Source organism: Patella vulgata, chromosome 5 (assembly GCF_932274485.2).
Source record: "Patella vulgata chromosome 5, xgPatVulg1.2, whole genome shotgun sequence".
Classification (NCBI taxonomy): domain Eukaryota; kingdom Metazoa; phylum Mollusca; class Gastropoda; family Patellidae; genus Patella; species Patella vulgata.
In genome coordinates this window covers 49,932,500-49,953,490 of record NC_065883.2, presented here as the reverse complement: position 1 = coordinate 49,953,490, position 20,991 = coordinate 49,932,500, and the positions used below count along the sequence as shown (strand labels likewise).

Below are 20,991 nucleotides of genomic sequence, written 5' to 3'. Positions count from 1 at the left end.
CATGGTAGTATATTTTGTTTAATTAAATGCTAAAATTCCATTACTGCTACTGACGAAAAATTAAGTCTGTTATTGTTAACTACAAATAATAAAATTAAGACCAGGAAACTTGGGGATTATCTGTCTTTTGACAAACGATTGATATTTCTGCACAGTTAGGTTAATGTATAATGCTGCTTTTTATCTGTGACCCTAATGGATAGGATTAAAAATATGTGATTCAGTTTACTATGTACTTGTGGTTTTTCATTAGTAATTAATTGTTTGGTGGATGAAACAAATAATTTGGTAGATAAAAGAAATTCTTTAATTTTGTGATAGGCTGACTTGTAAAGTGAATATTCCTTGAGATCACCCTTACATAAATGTAAGTCATGTCTTTGTGTCTTAGTCCTAGCAAAATAGACATTTAATGTGAAAGGGACACAAATATGTGTGCACACATTGGCTTGCTTTATTAAATAAACACATTATAGAAAGTATTAGCCAAATTTTAGTTATTTTATTTATTTTTAAGCACAATTTCTATACTGTTGACCTATGCATGCATGTATATAGGATCAGCACAGAAGCACATATTGTATTCTATATTTATATTAGTTACCTGCATTTTACAAAGTACATGTACCGTAGTTGTTTTGTATAGTATTTCAGTTGTCGTATTTTTTTTGTTTTCATTTCTTCAGTGAGCTGTTTCGCACTGGGCCGCGACCTAGGAAAAAGACGGAGGGAAGTATTAAAAGTGACAATGTCTCGAATGTTGTTGATAAAGAAGCCATGTGCAATGAAAACAATGAAATGCCCCATATGGATGCTGAAACCAATATAGATAAAATTCCAGATAATAATTCAAACGTAGGTTTACTATCTGAATGTGTGACTCATTTGTGCAATTCAAAAACACTAACATGCTCGTTTGGGGAGTTTTGGCCCAGAATGTGTAATTGTAAATGTTTGTTGTGTAATATAGCGTGTGTGCCATCTGTGGATAATTCCAAGAGATATATGGAAGTATCTACTGATTCCAGCATGTGTGTGAATTCCTTACAGCATGCATGCCGTTTAGCTGCAGAAAGTGAACAAAATTATAAACAATATGTGATGTGTTCTGAGATTCCACAAACAGAAGCAACAACAATACAGATGACCACTGAAGCTCAATGTAGCTCCTCTTCAAACTCAATTGCTACTAGAAAAATAGGCTCAACATGTACTGATTCCTTCCCTAGCCTTCCTGAAATAGAACTAGATATTCTTAATGAACGCATGACTGAAACCTCTTCCCCAACTGATGATTTTTCTAGTGATGATTTTTATAATATGTATATTCAACCAAAGCCTAATAATAACTATGCAATTCCTAATAAATTAAGAGACCAAGCAGTCCAAACTAGCAATGAATACTTAGATAATAAAAACAAAGACAAAACATTGTGTCCAATTAATTCCCATGGATATGCCATTTCAAAAACTCACCCTATGAATTCCAGGAATGACATTTTCTCCAATTCTGCCAACCATAGATCTGTTAAACAAAAAGTGATTGAAAATTTCTCACATGTAAATAGAGACTATAAAACTGGTCCGACAAGAGAAATGTATGTAATAAAAAACAATGGTATTAAAAAACTTAAAGTTTTATCTTCATTAGACTCCACAGAAAATAAATTAGAAACTTTTGTTTGATTTACTGTGAATTAAAATAGAAATAAATGTGGGAATGGTAAGACAGCTGAAATAAATGCAATAACTAATTTCATCAACATTGATTATGCCGCATAGAACTGTCTCTTGGTATTCACGGCTTATCAATCAAAGATTGATGATTCATGGCGTCATCTTTCATACCTACTCATTCTACATTCAGTTAAATAAATCCTTATTTATTTACAATAGATTCTTGTAGTTACTTTGTTATTGGCACAAAATAGCAGTATATTTGATATTGATTAGTGTATTTAGATTTAAAACACAATTATAAATATTATACACTATAATAAAAATGATACTAAATTACATGTCTTGTTTTACAGAATTTTAAAATTAAATAAGACAAAACCACTGCTTTAGATATATTTTATACTGTTAATCTATATTACAAGCTAAACTACAAAGAACATACACACTAGGTATATTATGATTCTTGATCATAATAAGAAAATAACAGAGTAAAGTTATTAAACAAGCTAAATCTCAGTAATATCCACAATCTTTGGCATTAAAAATATGTATTAGAATTTAACATTGGTCCATTTCAATCAATATTAATGTTGTTATATCGGCTCCTGATATCCAATATTTAATATACAATAAAAATGTTAAAATCAGTTCCCAACATCATGGTATCAAGCTGTATTTGTAATGAAGAGGATAAAAGAACAAATTACAAAGCAAAAAATATCCCATATTCAACTTGGATTGCTCACATAGGTATTGTAGAAATTACAATAAATAATTGAATGTAAAATCAGTTTATAAACACATTACATTAATGTGTGTTTTCCCATTTTAAGGGTCCAAAAAATAGATGTTTAGCAGGTTTAGCTCCTTTAAAGTCTCTGAACATCATCTCTGGGATTTGCAATACATGTATTGTACAATTGGAATCATTAAAATGGTTCAGTTCCATTTAGTTTTTACAATGGCGAAATGATAATTTTGCAATATTCAGCATATAGCTAACTCTGCATATGATATAAAGAAGTCAGCAGCATTTAAATGTTGGGTAAAGGCTTTTGATGGGCCACTTTGTTATCAGATTGGAACCAAAGCAGGAAAATTTTAAAATGTTAAATAACTAATTTTAGCATGGATTAAGTAGAGAAAAATTAGACATTGTCCAGAAATGCAAATGGATATCATCAGCATCTTTAAGAAAAACATATAAAATGTATTAATATGCTATGCAATGAACAGATGCTGCCCCCTATATTATATTACTGTTGAAAAAGTTAGATATAAAATATATGCTCAAGACCTGCTACTATATGTTTTATTTTAAATGAAAAGTAGGCTTAAACACTGCTTATTGTTGTATCTTTTGTTGATGTAAGTTTTTGTTAAATACTATATATATATTTTTACTGTTTAATTATTTAAACATACATTATGCAAGAGCTGGGGGGGTTGGATGGCCGAATGGTTAGCACGTGCGTGCTGTATCATAAGGCCTGTCATTGAGTCAACTGGTGTGGTTTCGAATCCTGGCTGTACGTGACAAGGAGTAGGGTCCCTGTCCAACCTCGTGGGTTTTTTCCGGGTCCTCCGGTTTCCTCCCACTGCTAAAGACCCCTACGCGCAAGTGAATTATTGAAATAAAATTAAACCATGTGTTAGTCTCGAAATGACCTAGTTTGCCTATTGCAGGTCTTTCTTTAGGCCTGAAATGTTATATAAACTATTAAATAGACATTATTTAACTTTTCCAAACCATAATCAACTCTCGATGTCATCTTATGTGTTGGATTTCCCCTGGAATTGAATCCGATCTGCTGCTGAAGGCTCATTGACTTTAGTTATGATGATCGAGGCTAGGCTTAAAATTCAAAAGCTAATATCTTGGTTTAAAGTGGAGCAATTTGACTGAAATTTTCAACATATTCTATTTACGTTATCTATTTTTTAACTATTATAGCAAGAACAGTCAACACTTTATCTAATCTCCCATAATGCCTCTTTGATAATATACCGGGTAAATGAAAACATATAATGCAGCTGAAATGCGTTTCCTGGGAAGTTTGTTGTCTGTATGGGGGCACAAGGAGTAAAAAGTAAAAATCACAAGTCAGTATAACATTTGTGACCACCTGTAGCAGCAACAAATGCCATGCATCATTGGCACATGGAGGAGATAATTTTTAAGTATCCCAAAAGCTGTAATATCTGATGATGTTACAGTCAGACAAGCAAGATAATTAACATTTACCCAGGGGCGGATCCAGAGGGGGGGTTGGGGGGGGGGGCGAAACACCCCCCTGCTCAGTTACATATTTTTTTTGTAAATCAATACTTTTTATGAGAAAGGTTTCTCGGCCGTGTGCTTTATCCTTTATCGTCAGATTTGGGACAGGATGGGCACTCAAAGCATGAGATAATAATATAGACATTATGTGATATCACAATTAATGCTTTGCATCCATGAAATTGAATCACAATGTCATTGTATTAATTCATAATAAAAATTGACGTCAAACGAGGTGTTGTATTTCTCATCATCTATTTATAAAAGTGGAGTGTTTTCATTGCATGATAATTAACATTTACCCATTTCATTTTATCATAATCTATTTATAAAAGTGGTGTGTTTTCATTGCATCTTAGTATATGGGTCATTCTCTAATGTTGTACAAAATGCTGACCGGATAAACAAACGATCGAAAAAAATAAATCCGTATGTCCAAAAATTAAATTTTTGTAGTTTAAATTATGTGTTCAAATTTTATTTGTCAAAACTTTATGATTCTAGCACACACACACGCACGCACACGCACGACATCGGTATATATATACCAAATTGAGGACAGGGTTTAAAACAATATTTCGATAACATCATTAACAATTTTAGAATATAAATTCAATTCTTTATCCATATTTGCTACACTATATCCCCTCCGACTGTTTTTATGAATGAGATTTTTTCTTCTATAAGAGAGGATACACAAAGATGATTATGCGCATGTCACACATGACTCACGCTCGGAAACCGATGACCCTTTATCAACAACGTCTATTGAGGACACACACTTGCATTAGATGTCGGCCCCCCCTTATCGAGGACCTTTGTTTTAAGCATGTAATTTAAGACACCTGATTATGGTCTTCATAATGTAACATAAACTGATATGTATTTGTTACTGACTATAAGAAACACCTTGTACCAATCACTTACATCAACTGTCCTAGATTATGGGGGCCGACACTTAATGATAGTGTGTATGACCAGATAAGTATGAACCTATAAATCGAGGACACATGAAGGGACATTGAATAACTGGTAATTTGAAAATCAATAAATGTTAACAAATATTCATAAATATGTCTATCATCAAACATCTGTATGTGTGAAAGGACCTCAATTGATAGGTGTATGTTTATATGACAGACCTTGATGACACACTTGCATTAGGAGTCGGTCGCATTATCGAGAACCTTTGAATTTAAGTACGTAATTTAAAACCTCAGATTATACGCTGTCGTCCTTAACAAAAACGGAAATATTTCTTAATGGTAATAAGAAACGCCTTGTATCAATCATTTAGGATAGAACGTGGTGTATACTTTACAGTAACTGTCCTCGATTATGGGGACCGAAACTTGATGCAAATGTGTATGAGCATATAAGCCTGAGCGTATGAATCGAGGACCTAGACACACGTCTAATAATAGATTGCATTTTGGACATATGAACATAGAGTTATCGTATGTTATTCAAAAATTTTGCTTAACTTATTGGTGTTGGTACTGTACATTCTAATTGAGTGCAACAATGCGTTGTCTCCCCTTAGACCACAGAATCCTCTTGTTTTATTTACAAATTATACCAGATTGTTATAACTTAAACTGTAGGAACCAGTCAAATAGAGGACGTGTAAATGTATAATAGTATGTAATCGATGACTTCAAAATTCTTTCAAAGAGGGGCATATCTAGGTATACTGTGCATCTGTTTATAAATATCGAAACACGTCTGCATCTGCTATTGACTGTAACTGTGACATGACATGTAACTGTTAAGAATTCTAAGATACTGCTGGCAGCCGTTACTGACTATAAGACTCGTATCTACTTTTGTAACAATTATGCCTTATAAAACAACACGTACCAAAAGTTATACATGTCATGTATCACTGATTGTACGATAACACAATTATATAATATGTTCCTGTAAGATACCATCACATGTATATGTTCTTGTAGGACACTACATACACATGTTTCTGAAAGACACATGTATTTGTTACTGGCTTTGACGCAAAGCATCTAATGTGTATGCTGCTGATTGTAAGACCACCTGTGTATCTGTTACTGGCGACTATACACGACGTGTAACAATGAATTACGATGCCCTATGTATCCTTTACTGTAAGCCACCATGTTATATGCTACTAACTTCAAGACACGGCATGTATATATTGATAAGACACCTTGCTTGTGTCTTACACGATATGTATCTGATTTATGACGCACCTTGTATCTTACTGTAAGATGCCTTGTGTATCAGTTGCTAACTTTAAGACGCAGTATCCTTCTATTATCAAAAATTACTGATTATTCCAGAAGACAAACCGTATTGATAAGACATCATATGAGCCTGTTACTAGCAGCTATGCACGAGGTGTACATGTATCTATTACTGATCAAAGATACCCTGTGTATCTGTTACTGACAGCTATCTATACACGAGGTGTATCTATTACTGATTAAAGATCCTCGGTGTATCTGTTATCTATTACTGATTAAAGATATCCCGTGTACCTGTTACTGACATTAATCTATACACGATGTGAATAAATTACTGTTTATTCCAGTGCATCTGTTACTGGAATAGACCGTGTGTAACTGTTACTGACTGTAAGACAAACCGTATTGATAAGACATCATGTGAGCCTGTTACACTACTTACTTGTCACGGACCATAGGACACGGCATGTACCTGTTACTAATAATTGTAAGATGGTACCGGAGTTATATATGATTGTAAGCCACCCCGTGTACTTGTATCCGTTACTATCCGTACAACACAACATGTATCTGTTAATAACAGTACGACACAATATGTATCTCTCCTAAATGTACGACGCAGCATGCGTCCATTATTAAATGTACGGCATGCAGGATTCAAATCTAAATGTACGACACAACATGTATCTATTACTAAATGCATGACATGATATGGAGGGGAAGGGCACGGATATCGGACCGGTAGGTAAATTGAACCAATATGGAAAGGAACTGAGATCTTTGTGTTATAAACTTACATTTCAAGTTTTAACAAAATCAGATAAAAATTGTGACCTCTATAGAGTCCACAACCTTAATATACCATATTTTTACGCTATTTGAGAAAGAACGGCGGCCATTTTGTCTGTCAATTTTGGGCCGATTTTCACGAAATTCGAACTCAACCTTTCCTTAGGGTGTAACGGTGATATAATAATACGATTTTTTAAATCGGATAAAAATTATGACCTCTATAGGGTCCACAAGCTAAAAACGCGATTTTTCGTACAATCAGGGGCCATAATTCAGGAAGTTACGGTCCGATATGCGCGAAGATCGAAAGGAACCGAGATCTTTGGGTTATAATTCAAGTTTCAAAAAAATCGGATAAAAATTGTGACCTCTATAGGGTCCACAACCTTGATATACCATATTTTTACGCTATTTGAGAACAAACGGCGGCCATTTTGTCTGTCAATTTTGGGCCGATTTTCACGAAATTCGAACTCAACCTTCCTTAGGGTGTAACGGTGATATCATAATACGTTTTTTTAAATCGGATAAAAATTATGACCTCTATAGGGTCCACAACCTAAAAACGTGATTTTTCGTACAATCAGGGGCCATAATTCAGGAAGTTACAGTCCGATATGCGCGAATATCGAAAGGAACCGAGATCTTTGGGTTATAAACTTACATTTCAATTTTCAACAAAATCGGATAAAAATTGTGACCTCTATAGGGTGTGTTGTGTAACCATTAACCGAGAACCTTGTATTAATTGGGATAAACGAGAGCGGGAGCCCAGGGGGTTAACCTAGCTGAAAAGTGTACCAATTTTCTCCTATATGGTATCAATGTATGTATATCTGGTATCATCAGAATGTAAGTCTGCCGGGTTTCTGGTGGTGGGTGTGGTATTCCACGCCCAAAATGCCATGCCCCCAACTAGTCTAGATTAGCTCAAAAGTGCACCACATGAAAATCGCACAGCAATGTATCGTACATCTTCAGGTATTACAAAAACACTCTGACATACATTTCGAGTGGTGGGGTACCCCTGACAGAGCTATGTAATTGCCAGACATTTGTAGTGATGGAGTATCCCTGACAAGAGTTATCTAATTTCCAGATCACAGCTAGGTTAGATTAGCTGAAATCTGTACCACCTGACCACGGCCAGACAGTTTGTGCGGTGAGTTGCCCCAAACAGACACGCCCAAAATAACACGACCTGCCAACTAGGATAGATTAGTCGGCACTGTTCCTGTGGTCCAAAAAATTAAAAACTGTGCCAGGATGCGAAGAATACCAATACCTAGCAAATGTGGAAGAGGTGATAAACTGCGGTTGTGGGAACAATTTTATTTTTCAAAAACGCATTTTTAGCCCCATAAAATGTTTTTTGCCCAAAAATCAATTTCTTGCAATCGCAGTTTATCGCCTCTTCCATACGTGCTAGGTATTAGTATCCTACGCATCCTGGCTAAAAATCTAATTTTTTATAACACGGGAACAGTGCCTGCGAAGCTAGCCTAGTTGGGAGCGTGGGATTTTGGGGCGTGTCTGTTAGGGGTAACCCACCGCAAGTGCAATATTTTATCTAGTAAAAAAATAATGGACGATTGGCACGTTGCCCGTATAAAAATTGTGTATAAAACGAGATTTTTGCACAATCAAGGCCCATAATTCAGGAAGTTACGATCCGATATGCGTGAATATCGTCAGGAACCATCAAGATTTTTGGGTTATAAACATGTATTTCAAGTTCCATCAAAATCAGATCAAAATTGTCCACAAGCTAAAAATGTGATTTTTCGTACAATCAGGGGCCATAATCCACGAAGTTTCGATCCGATACATCCCAATATCAAAAGGAACCGAGATCTTTTGGAGATAAACCTATATTTCAAAAGGAACCGAGATCTTTTGGAGATAAACCTATATTTCAAGTTTCGTCAAAATCGGATACTAATTGTGACCTATAGAGTGTGTACAAACAAATTGTGGACGGACAGACGTGAAAATGTGGGCGTATAAAAATCACATTGTTCACAATTTTTATCCGATTGTAAAAACAGTTTAAATATATCACCGTTACACCGTAACAGGGAGGTCGAAACGAAACTGCCTGACAAAATGGCCGCAAATAGTGTAAAAGTATGTAATACGAAGAGGTCACAATTTTTGTCAGATTTTGCTGACACTTTATTTGGGACACAATTTGATTGGTTGATGCTTTGGAACACGATAACTTTAGTGTCAATTAAATGAGAGTGGTGAAATTTGGTGCATAGTTTTATTACATCAATACCTTGACTAAGTTGGATAGTGAGCATTTTCTGCTCAGGGTAAGCGGAGCGATAAGCAATTTGATTGGCCCAGACTTTGGAACACAATAATTCTCATTCTAATTGAGCTAGAATGTTCACACTTGGCGTAGGTGTTTATTAGGTGAATGCCTTGATGGAGTTCGAAGATGAGAATTTTCTGCTTAGGGTAAACGGAGATAAATAATTTGATAGGTTGATGCTTTGGGACACAATAATAAAAGTTCTTATTAAGTGAGAGCGAGGACACTTGGTGTATAGTTTTATCATATCAATACCTTGACTAAGTTCGATAGTGAGCATTTTCTTCTCAGGGTAAGCAGAGCCATAAGCAATTTGATAGGTCGATACTTTGGAACACAATAACTCTCCTTCTAATTGAGGTAGAATGTTCAAACTTGGTGTAGGTGTTCATTAGGTGAATGCCTTGATGAAGTTCGATGATAAACATTGTCTGCTTACGGTAAGTAGAGATGAGCAATCTGATTGGTTGATGCTTTATGGCACGATAACTTTGGTTTAATTAAGTGAGAGTGATGAAACTCCGAGTATAGATTCATTGTATAATTACCTTTATAACACGCACTCATTTTAATTCAGTTTTTAAAATACTTTTAATTCTCTAAATTAATTCTCCAAGGCAGCATGTTTAATGTTTAATGATTGACTGAAAAATACAATAATAAAACAATAAATATCTGTTATAAATAAAACTAATATGACAGGTAGGGTGTACCTGTAAAGCCTTCTTTTGGAATTCAAAACGTATCCTAGATAGGCCTAGCTCCGCACTGGGTGAGAAACATTTATTTGGCACTTGCAGTAGGACATAAATAGCTGTATGGCCGTTAGTTTTCCATTCAGGCCGTAGCCTAGATCTGCACTGGATGAGAAACGTTACTATGGCACTTGCAGTAAGACACAAATAATCAATAAGCCTTAAAATACTACAATAATGTATAATACTATAAACTGACAACATCTTGCGTGAAACACAACATTTTAACGGGATTACGACTTTGGGCATTACTGCGCCAAAACCCCTAAAACGCTGGGCCGAGCAACACAGGCTTGACTTACGTAAAACTGGCTGTTTTGGGGGACATAATTTATGTAGCTGACCTTAAAGCAATATAAGGTGTAAGCGTAAGGTGTGGGCCCTAGTTTGCATTGTTTCTCACCATTTTTGTATGCTGATCTGGGCTCCAAGAAATCTACCAACAAACTTTAAGGCATGGCGTCTCTCCAAGCAGACACAACAGCCTCGATTATCAAGACTTAAATATGACTAACAAATTACATTAAATTTAGACTGGACAATCAGGTATCTGTTACAGAAGCCCGCGCAAAATATTGGTGTCTTACACCGGCCTCCTAATCGTACATGATCAAGAAGCGATTACCTAAAACAGGTATTGAAAGCAAATTGTAATAGCGATATCTAACGAAGTTTATAACTCTTAATCCATAAACACAAAATACATTCTTAATGGTAACTTAATCATATTTACAGTTATTACTACATTACTATTACATGAAATACCTCACATAATCTCAGTTACATTATTTCCAAACAGTCTAGTGAACTTACTCAAAACATATTAAACCTCTTTCCAAACAGTCGAGGAATAATTTTGCCAAGGTAACACTATTTCCAAACAGTCTAGTGAACTTAGCTATCAATCTCAAAACATATTAAACCTCTTTCCAAACAGTCGAGGAATAACTTATAGACCTCAGTCTATCTAAAAGAAATACAATATTCTGATTATACTTAACAAATAGAACACTCTCTTACATAAAATTATATCCTTCATATTTACATGTACAGATAAACTTAAGAGTTTTAAAACATACAGTCTTTTGCCTACCCAAGCATTTAAAACCATAACGAAAATACTAACCATTGGGTTTTGGGGTCATTTCGTCCATGGAATTTAAAATTCCGATTCTAACAGCAAGCTTAACTTATTTACAGGACGGTTTACTGTATTCGTCCTAGTCTTAACAGTGACAACTCTAACAAGGCCATTTTTGTCGGGGTGAACCTTAACCACACGCCCTAAGGTGTAGGAACTTCTTATAGTTCCCTCCACAATTAATACAATATCATTCAGGGGGACATTTCTTTTCGGTGTCAGCCACTTTTGCCTCTCCTGTAGCAATTGTAGGTACTCTGTGGACCATATTTTCCAAAAGATATCTGCCAAATATTGGATTTGACGCCAACGCCTTATAGCAAAATTGTCCTTTTTGTCAAAGACACCAATAGGACGTGATTCCCCAGCTCGCAACAACAGAAGGTGATTCGGGGTCAATACGTCCAAGTCATTCAAATCGTTGGATAGTTTTGTAATTAGGCGCGAATTCATACTTGCTTCCACTTCACACAAAAGAGTCTGAAGATTTTTCGCCATCCAGTGGTATTAGACGTTCACAGAGCAATCCGTATAAGATTTTTCGGACAGAGCGAATTAATCTCTCCCATACACCACCAAAATTAGAACCTGACGGAGGATTAAACTCCCATTTTATGTTCTGCTGTAACAGTTCTTGACCAATTTTGGACAAATTCCACTTTTCAATGTCTTCGCGCATATCACGTTCAGATCCTACTAGATTTGAACCATTATCACTGACGAGGTACTGGATAGACCCTCTGCATGCTATAAATCGTCTTATAGAGTTAATACAAGTCTAAATTAAAAGACATCTCTAAATGAACAGCACGTGATGCGAGACATGTAAATATAACTCCATATCTTTTTACAGTTGAACGACCTCGCTTTACTTCTAGAGGACCAAAGAAATCCATTCCAACACGCGAAAAGACAGGTTCGTCAGGTTTAAGTCTTTCCTGTGGTAAATTAGCCATCTTTTAATTTTGGTACCATATTTCCGACACAGAACACACTTTGACAGCAAATCTTTAACCAAGGCAGGACCATGAATAATCCACAGTTTTTAACGAATCCTTGACAAAACAGTGACCCTACCTAAATGACCTACAACTAGATGGGTGGACCGAACTATCAAGTTTGACACAGGTGAATTTTTAGGAAGGATAATAGGATGTTTAGCATCGTAAGAAAGTTCAGACAGAGTCAACCTTCCCCCAACTCTCAATAATCCATCACACAAAATTGGGTCAAGTCTCTTTAATGTACTACTCTTCTTGACACTTCCTCCTTTTTTCAACAACTCAATCTCCTCTCTAAAACTCTTACTCTGGATAAAGCGAAAAAGACTCTTCTCTGCTCTTTGGATATCTTCTAAAACCAAGGGACGATTAGTCTTCGTAAATTCTGTTCATTAATGTCTGTTGTGACCTTCACCTGTAGGTGGGCTTGGTCTAAAACACCATATTTTAAAGTTGTGGCGACTTCCTTTCGTTTACTCGCTCTTTCTCTAAGAAAATCAGAACAAATCAATAGTCGAGCGACAATCAGTTTTAATTTCGACCAGCTTGAAAATCGTGTAAGCAAACGATCGGTTGTTGAATCAGGGACACCAAACGTAGCTGCTGTAACAGCCTTCTTCAATTCGGGATCGGTTTCTGAAAGAGATTCGGTCGACAGTTGTTGAATAGGCCATTCATTTTTGGGTTTATGTAAGAACAAAGGTCCATGTAACCAGCGATTCACATTATCAGTGTTTCGTACAGATATGCCTTGGGAAGCCAAATCTGCAGGATTCTCCTTGGTACCAACGTAATGCCACTGTGACACTTTACTTCCATCTCGGATAGCAGCTACTCGATTGGCGACGAATGTTAGGAACCTTGTACTTTTATTTTGAATTCGGGATCGGTTTCTGAAAGAGATTCGGTCGACAGTTGTTGAATAGGCCATTCATTTTTGGGTTTATGTAAGAACAAAGGTCCATGTAACCAGCGATTCACATTATCAGTGTTTCGTACAGATATGCCTTGGGAAGCCAAATCTGCAGGATTCTCCTTGGTACCAACGTAATGCCACTGTGACACTTTACTTCCATCTCGGATAGCAGCTACTCGATTGGCGACGAATGTTAGGAACCTTGTACTTTTATTTTGAATGTATCTCAATACAGACACGGAATCGGTCCAGTAGAACAGCTGATCAATATTAATCTCTTATTCCTTTAGGACCTTATTGGTAAGGTTAACAGCTATGGTTGCAGCCGTTAGCTCCATTCTTGGGACAGTTATCTTCTTTAGTGGTGCTACACGAGACTTGCCAAACAACAGATAACAGTGAATTTTACCGGAATCATTTACCAAGCGAAGATAAGAAACCATTCCATAACCAGTATCGCTACTTGCATCTGCAAATGTATGGAGTTGACAGGAAACAACATTTCCAAAATTTTCTGGTTTATAACACCGTCATATGACAAACTCCTGGAGGGTCGGGAGATCTTCCAAGAAATTCTTCCATCTTTGCAGTTCTGTAGGAGGTATTTCGTCATCCCATCCCAAATTTAGACGACATAGATTTTGGAGTATAGATTTTGCTGGAAGATAAAAGGTGATATTAAACCAAGGGGGGTCGTATACGGACCCTACAGTCGAAAAAAATATCATGTCTTGTTGGCGGCTGTTAATTTTAAACGAAAGACATCTTTTTCAACCATCCATGTTATACCCAGAGCTCGCTCCACGGGGAGTTCTTCACAACCTCTTTGGCTCTATGATCCGTAGGCACTGACGATAAAACATCACGACAGTTTAAGAAATCCACTTTACTAAATTAAATCCACCCTTAGCACAGAGTGAACACAAATTTGTGACAAGTTTAATCATCTCAAACTCATCATCTAGGGACTTTAGACAGTCATTCACATAAAAGTTTCTCAAAACAGTATCAATCACAGATGAATTATAATTATTCACAATGTCAAACGCGGTTTGTCTGAGAGCTAGATTTGCACATGACGGGGATGACACCGCCCCAAATAGGAGAACAGCCATTCTATAGTCAACAGGTCTTGAGTCCAAATTGCCATCAGGACACCATATGAAACGTAAAAAATCCTGATCGCACTCCGGCACACGTACTCGATAAAACATAGACTCGATATCACCCATGACCTTGACGGAACCATAACAGGACCCCTATTAAATTGTTTGTCATATCTGGTCCTTGTAACAGTTTTTGATTTAGAGATATACCTTCAAACAGCACTGCACAGTCAAATACCACCCGAACTTGACCTGGTTTATTTTCGTTAAAGGCACCATGATGAGCAGTATACCATATCTTTCCTTCTTTTCCATCTAATTGATTTTCCGGTACCCTTTCCGCGTAACCTTTTGATAAAAGTTTATTCATGAAGTCATTATAGAAAACAGAATACACGAGGTCTCTCTTTAGTCTAATGCGAAGGCTAAAAAGGCGACGTTCAACTTGGATTCGATTATTGGGTAACAATATTCGAGAATCTTTAAAGGGTAATGCAATCTAACACACTTCTTCTGTCGAGCCATTGACCAACATCAATATACTAGAATAGTCTTCTGTGACATCAGCAAGGCCTTTGACAGGGTTTGGCATGCCGGACTCTGTCACAAGCTGGATGCTGCGGGGGTTCGAGGAGATCTACTGCTCTGGTTCGTAGATTATTTTAAAAATAGACAACAATGTGTAACCATCAGTGGCACCTCCTCGGACCTCAGAAGCATCCCTGCTGGTGTTCCACAGGGATCTGTACTAGGCCCTCTTTTATTCTTAATATACATAAATGATATTGTGAACAATATAAATTCAAACATTAGATTATTTGCTGATGATACCTCTTTATACTTAAAAATTGAAGACCCAGAGGCAAGTGCTGCTACCATTAACGATGACTTAAATCGAATCAGAAATTGGGCTGAGACATGGCTGGTAACTTTTAACCCCCTAAAAACAGAGACACTGACTATTACTACTAAACCCCACATAGTTAACCCACCATTATTTATGAACCAGGTACAAATCAAAGAAGTAAGTGAACATAAACATCTAGGTTTAATCTTTCAAACTAACTGTAAATGGAATAATCATATAGATAGCATTGTAAGCAAAGTATCCAAACTAGTAAATTGCCTTCGTTCTCTAAAATATCGATTAAATAGAAAATCTTTAAACATAATATACTCTTCTTTTATCCTTCCACACTTTGATTATGCCGACATTATCTGGGATGGGTGCAGTGATTATTTAGCTAACAAACTAGAATCCCTACAATTAGATGCACTGCGCACCATCTGTGGGGCGGTAAGAGGTACTAGCCATGCCTTACTCTATAAAGAGACTAGGTTTGTTCCACTCTCGGAAAGACGCCGACGTCATAAATTAAAATTAATGTACAAAATTACTAACAACCTCGTTCCATCATATCTCTCTGACCTATTAGAACTGTCCTCTACCCCTATCAATTATACCCTTAGAAACAAAGATAAACTAAAGGAAACCAGATGCAGAACCAAAATTTTCTCAGAGTCCTTCATCCCTTCCAGTATACGAGAATGGAACAAACTTAACGTTGAAATTAGAAACTCTCGATCCCTTGCTATCTTTGGAAATTCACTAAATAAATTAGACACCATCGTGCCATCATATTACTATACTGGGATACGAAAATTACAAATAATCCACTGTAAACTAAGATTATGCTGCTCGAACCTACAAGGCCATAAATTCCTCAGACACATCAATGATAGCCCTGCTTGCCTCTGTGGTCACAAATTCGAAGATACCGGACACTATTTACTCGTATGCCACTTATATTCAGATGCAAGAAAACGGACAATCCATAACCTTCAACATAATCATAAAACAATCAGTTGTCAGTTGTATGGGTCAACAAAACTTAGTCCAGAGATAAACACACTTATTTTCCAAGAAGTCCAACAATTTATTTCCTTATCAAAATGATTTAAATCTCCATAAACAACTCTTAAGTCATTCCAAGCCCTGCACTCTGTATAATCATCTAAGTCTCTATATTATCCATGATGTATCATATATGCTCTATAATTATGTAATTATGTATGTATGTATGTATGTATGTAAATATTTATAATGTGTACATGTACCTAAATCAGAGAGAGGGGTTACACATAGGCATAGCCTGTTCCCCAATCCAAATTCAGATTTAATGAATAAAAATATTGTTTAAAAAAAAAAAAAATTTAATAGTGTCCATTTTCAAACTGAATAGAATTAGTAATCTTTTCAATAAACAACTTATCATCTTGCGAATTTTCCTTAATGTCATTTTTTGCACTTTCCGGGAAATCATGATTAAAAGTTTGTTCTAATACTCTTATTAAGTGCTGTAAATCGGGAATGGCAAGAATGTCTATAGAATTCACAGTAGTCACATGTCCCTCATCAAATTCCAAATGATCCAACCTAAGGCAGTACGTGTGGCATTGGGGCTCCCTGAAGGTCCGGATTTGAGCTCTAAAACTGAATAGGCATCTGGTACATTCACTACATTGTTTCCTATCAACAAACCTATCTCGACCTTAACAACTGGTAAAGTAATACCATCATTAGTAGGTATGTGATCATTCGTAACAGGCAAATAATCTTTTGTATACAATTCTGACAAATCAATTTCACTATTTAAAGATAAATCACAAACTTGCATATTCTTAATAGCATAACAACTGAGAGCAAAAACAGAACCCATTGTTTTGATTGACAAATTTGTTAACTTTCCGAAACAACCTAGTTGGTGCATCAGTTTTAGGGTACAAAATGATATACTACAGCCAGGATCATAGAAGGCATGAGTTATTAAGAATTAATACCATTTCTCATCTTTACTCGTACTGGTAAAATTGCCATTGTGCAAAAATTAGTCCCGGCCTCCATATGATAACCAGCTGAAGAGACATGATTTTGACCCTCTTGAATTTGATTAGAATTATTAACAATATTTGGATGTAAAATTACTTTGTGAAATTCATAACATTGAGGACATTTTGATTTTTTACTACAACGTTCTAAAACGTGACCTGGACGTAAACAACTAAAACATAACCTTGCCTGTCTTACAAAGTCAAATTTTTCATTGAATGCAAGAGCACTTAAAACTTGACAGACACACAAGGGATGCATGGGTGTTTACAATACAAACAAGGCCTTTTATATGCTATATCATAAGGTATGAACTTATACTGATTTACAGGGAGACTTTCATGTGAGCGTGGGCTAGAGCTAGTTGCAAATGATCCTCTTGGCTGAATATAACTTGGTCTAGAATGACGACTTGCAGTCGATCCTTTACTACTACTACTACTCTTGGATCGGTCGCCAGAAAGAGCTAATTTTCCATAAGTAGGATCATTTGCCTTAGATGCCTTTGCTTTCACCAAGTAGTTCGAAATGCAAGCATCTTCCCTGTTCCTTGGTATTTTGATAAATGTTCCGCCATTGATCATGAATGTAATAAGGAAGCTTTTGAATTATCTTTTTCGGGTTTTCAGAGTACTCTAACACACGAATAGAATTATTTGATCTAAAGCGTGAAAACATTCCACTAAGAAAACTGACAAATCCTCCAGTCCCTTCGGGTCATCCGATTTTACCGTGGGCCACCTGACGGCTTTCTCTACATATTTATTCGCGATCACTTCATCATCCCCGTACTTCTCTTCGAGGACTCTCCAAGCCGTACGAAAGGCTTTAGCTGGTAGGTGACTGTAGCTTTTAACGTCGTTATTGGCCTTATACCTTGTAAACTGGTCAAGATAATTTAGCCGTTCATCATCGGTTTCACAGTTCGGCAGAACCACACTTTTAAATTGTCTTATTATAAACTTGTGGTAGTCCAATACACCACCTTCAAAGGGGGTTACCCTTACTGTTGGTTTTTTTATTTGTCGAATCACAGACGTTAAGGTTTCCTCAGTACTCTGCTGAGTATAAGGTCTCTGATCATACAAAGGTGTTTGCAATGTAGCGTAAAAATCGTGCAAGGGATAATCACCACCAACATAAGCACAACAGGGATTCTCATTTTGAAGTACCACTCTCCATCTCCCACCTTGGGCCCAGACCAGCAAAAATGTCAATGCATATAACACGCACTCATTTTAATTCAGTTTTTAAAATACTTTTAATTCTCTAAATTAATTCTCCAAGGCAGCATGTTTAATGTTTAATGATTGACTGAAAAATACAATAATACAACAATAAATATGTTATAAATAAAACTAATATGACAGGTAGGGTGTACCTGTAAAGCCTTCTTTTGGAATTCAAAACGTAGCCTAGATAGGCCTAGCTCCGCACTGAGTGAGAAACATTAATTTGACACTTGCAGTAGGACATAAAACGCTGTATGGCCGTCAGTTTGACATTCAGGCCGTAGCCTAGATCTGCACTGTGTGAGAAACGTTACTATGGCACTTGCAGTAAGACACAGATAATCAATAAGCCTTAAAATACTACAATAATGTATAATACTATAAACGGACAACATCGTGCGTAAAACACAACGTTTTAACGGGATTACGACTTTGGGCGTTACTGTGCCAAAACCCCTAACGCTTGGCCGAGCAACACAGACTTGACTTACGTAAAACTGGCTGTTTTGGGGGACATAATTTATGTAGCTGACCTTAAAGCAATATAGGGTGTAAGCGTAAGGTGTGGGCCCTAGTTTGCATTGTTTCTCACCATTTTGTATACTGATCTGGGCTCCAAGAAATCTAAGTCATGGCGTCTCTCCAAGCAGACACAACAGCCTCGATTATCAAGACTTAAATATGACTAAGGAAATTACATTAAATTTAGACTGGACAATCAGGTATCTGTTACAGAAGCCCGCACAAAATATTGGTGTCGTACAAATTTCGCACTTAAAAAATATTGCGAATTACATATGTGGAACGAAATAAGAATTTGCGTCTTACAACCTTGACTAAGTTCGATGATGAAAACTTTCTGCTTAGGCTAAGGAGCGATAAGCAATTTGATTGGTCAAGACTTTGGAACATAACAACTCTGCTTTTAATTAAGATAGAATGTTTAAACTTGATTGGTCGGTGCTTAGGGACAAGATAAATTTGATTCTATCTAATAGAGAGTGATGAAACTTATTGTATAGTTGATAATCAGTTTGAATGCTTGATACTTTTGAAAAAAATAAATGTGCGATTAATTAATGTGTGTCATCTATTTATTTTGGAATTTCGGCGGGGGACTGTTGGTTTGTTTATATCACCGTTAGAATTCTCAACACCAGAACTTCATTTTTAACACTGTAACGAAACATCGTATACTATTCACTGAATTACTGGCCCTTGGCGTAAGGTACCAACTGTTATTTGCTTGAAACACTGGAGGACGGTACATGTGAAGGGCACGAGTAGTTTCTGCAGCCCGCTTAAATGTCAGATGAGGTCATCCGACTGTCTCTTAAAGTAAGTTAAAGTAGCCTAGAATAAAGTGTGTTAAAGCTTTGTTTAAGAATTAGGCCTAGGCCTATCATCCAGCCGGTTCCTAGAAAATTCTTAAAGTAAGCACAAAGTCATGCTTCACTTTTTCTTACGTAAGAAACTTATAAAAATACCGTCCCTAGAAAATTCTCAAGACCATTCTTACGTAAGCACAAGTCAAGTATAATTCTAAGCACGTTGTGACTAGTAAGGTTTACCATAAACTGTGACTACGATGCTCTTTAACGTCATAAAAACAACTTTGGTATGCGAATTACGTCATAAATTTGTCGTCTGATTGACGTCATCCTATATGGTTGATTTAAGCCTGGCGCACATTACGCGACGACATTGGCGATTTCGGTCGCCGACGATGAAAAATCAAAAACTCGCCTAGTGTGCGCACTCGGTCGGTAGCGATTTTTCATCGCCAGCGACCATCGCGGCGATGGTCGTCAATATCAGACATGTTTGATATGATCGCCTAAGTCGTCGCTTCGTCGGCAACAAATCGTGTAATGTACTCACCTCGGCGACAAGTTAAGCGACAACCAGGGAAATAAATCCACCTATTAAACCAATCATTTTTCGTTATTCTTCTCATGTAACATAACCACACACGAGGTTCTCCGATTTTTTTTCTGTTGCATGCATAAGTGGCTCGGGTAATCTAATTAAGGCCTAACTAATTGAAATTAAATGACACTTATTAAATGTGTGAGCTGTCGTATACATGGTAGGCCCAGTGGATTGTTCCGTTTGTATAGCAATATTATTATAGTCCCAGGATTTATAGATGGTAATTAGAAAAGGTGTTTTTTCCCAGTATCTGTAGCGAAAAAACGGAGGGTGACAGTCAATCGCTGTCCTGGGCTTATTGATTGTCGCATCTTGACAAATCGGCCCCGTTTGTCGCGACGCAGGAGCGCCATCACGTAGTGATCTCTAAAACTATTATGGCCACTTCCGCCTTCATTTCTATCGGGTTTGGAGCTCAAAGGACGGCAAAAAAACTCGCTCTAACTTGACTGAATGAAAAATCTAACATACCTTTCGACTTTGTGGAATAACAATCTATAATTCTAGTGATCTTTTTTTGGAAAATCTTATCGGATTCCTGAGAACAGATGTACTTTCTTCATGATCACCATCAAAACATTGAAGAATCGATTATGTCGTAAATTTTATGTTAATTAGATTGCCATTACTTAGATTTTCCCTTTTCTCACTGTTTTATTGTCGATTTGGGATGATACGAATATTTAGTATATATTAAAGACGTCTCTATTCATTTGACCTCATTTG

The 20,991-nt window shown here is 36.5% G+C and overlaps 1 protein-coding gene and 1 long non-coding RNA gene across 3 annotated transcripts in view; one reads left to right on the top strand and one right to left on the bottom strand.

Annotated features, from left to right (window-relative positions):
* LOC126821229 (thrombospondin type-1 domain-containing protein 7A-like) overlaps positions 1 to 20,991 on the top strand; it is a 241,053-nt gene that overhangs the window by 202,338 nt on the left and 17,724 nt on the right. The window contains exon 25 of one of the 2 annotated variants that reach the window (XM_056101467.1): positions 687 to 4,192. The exons of the other annotated variant lie outside the window; for it this stretch is intronic. Coding sequence (XP_055957442.1) covers positions 687 to 1,686 — 1,000 coding nt within the window. The 3' untranslated portion in view covers positions 1,687 to 4,192. Of the gene's footprint in view, positions 1 to 686; positions 4,193 to 20,991 lie in introns of those variants that run through there. 2 annotated transcript variants of the gene reach the window in all.
* Positions 601 to 19,011, bottom strand: LOC126821214 (uncharacterized). Its single transcript, XR_007680353.2, has 5 exons — positions 18,926 to 19,011; positions 18,109 to 18,415; positions 9,841 to 14,559; positions 1,477 to 1,525; positions 601 to 712 (listed from the first exon to the last, which is right to left on the bottom strand). It is a non-coding gene; the product is annotated as an uncharacterized LOC126821214 (long non-coding RNA).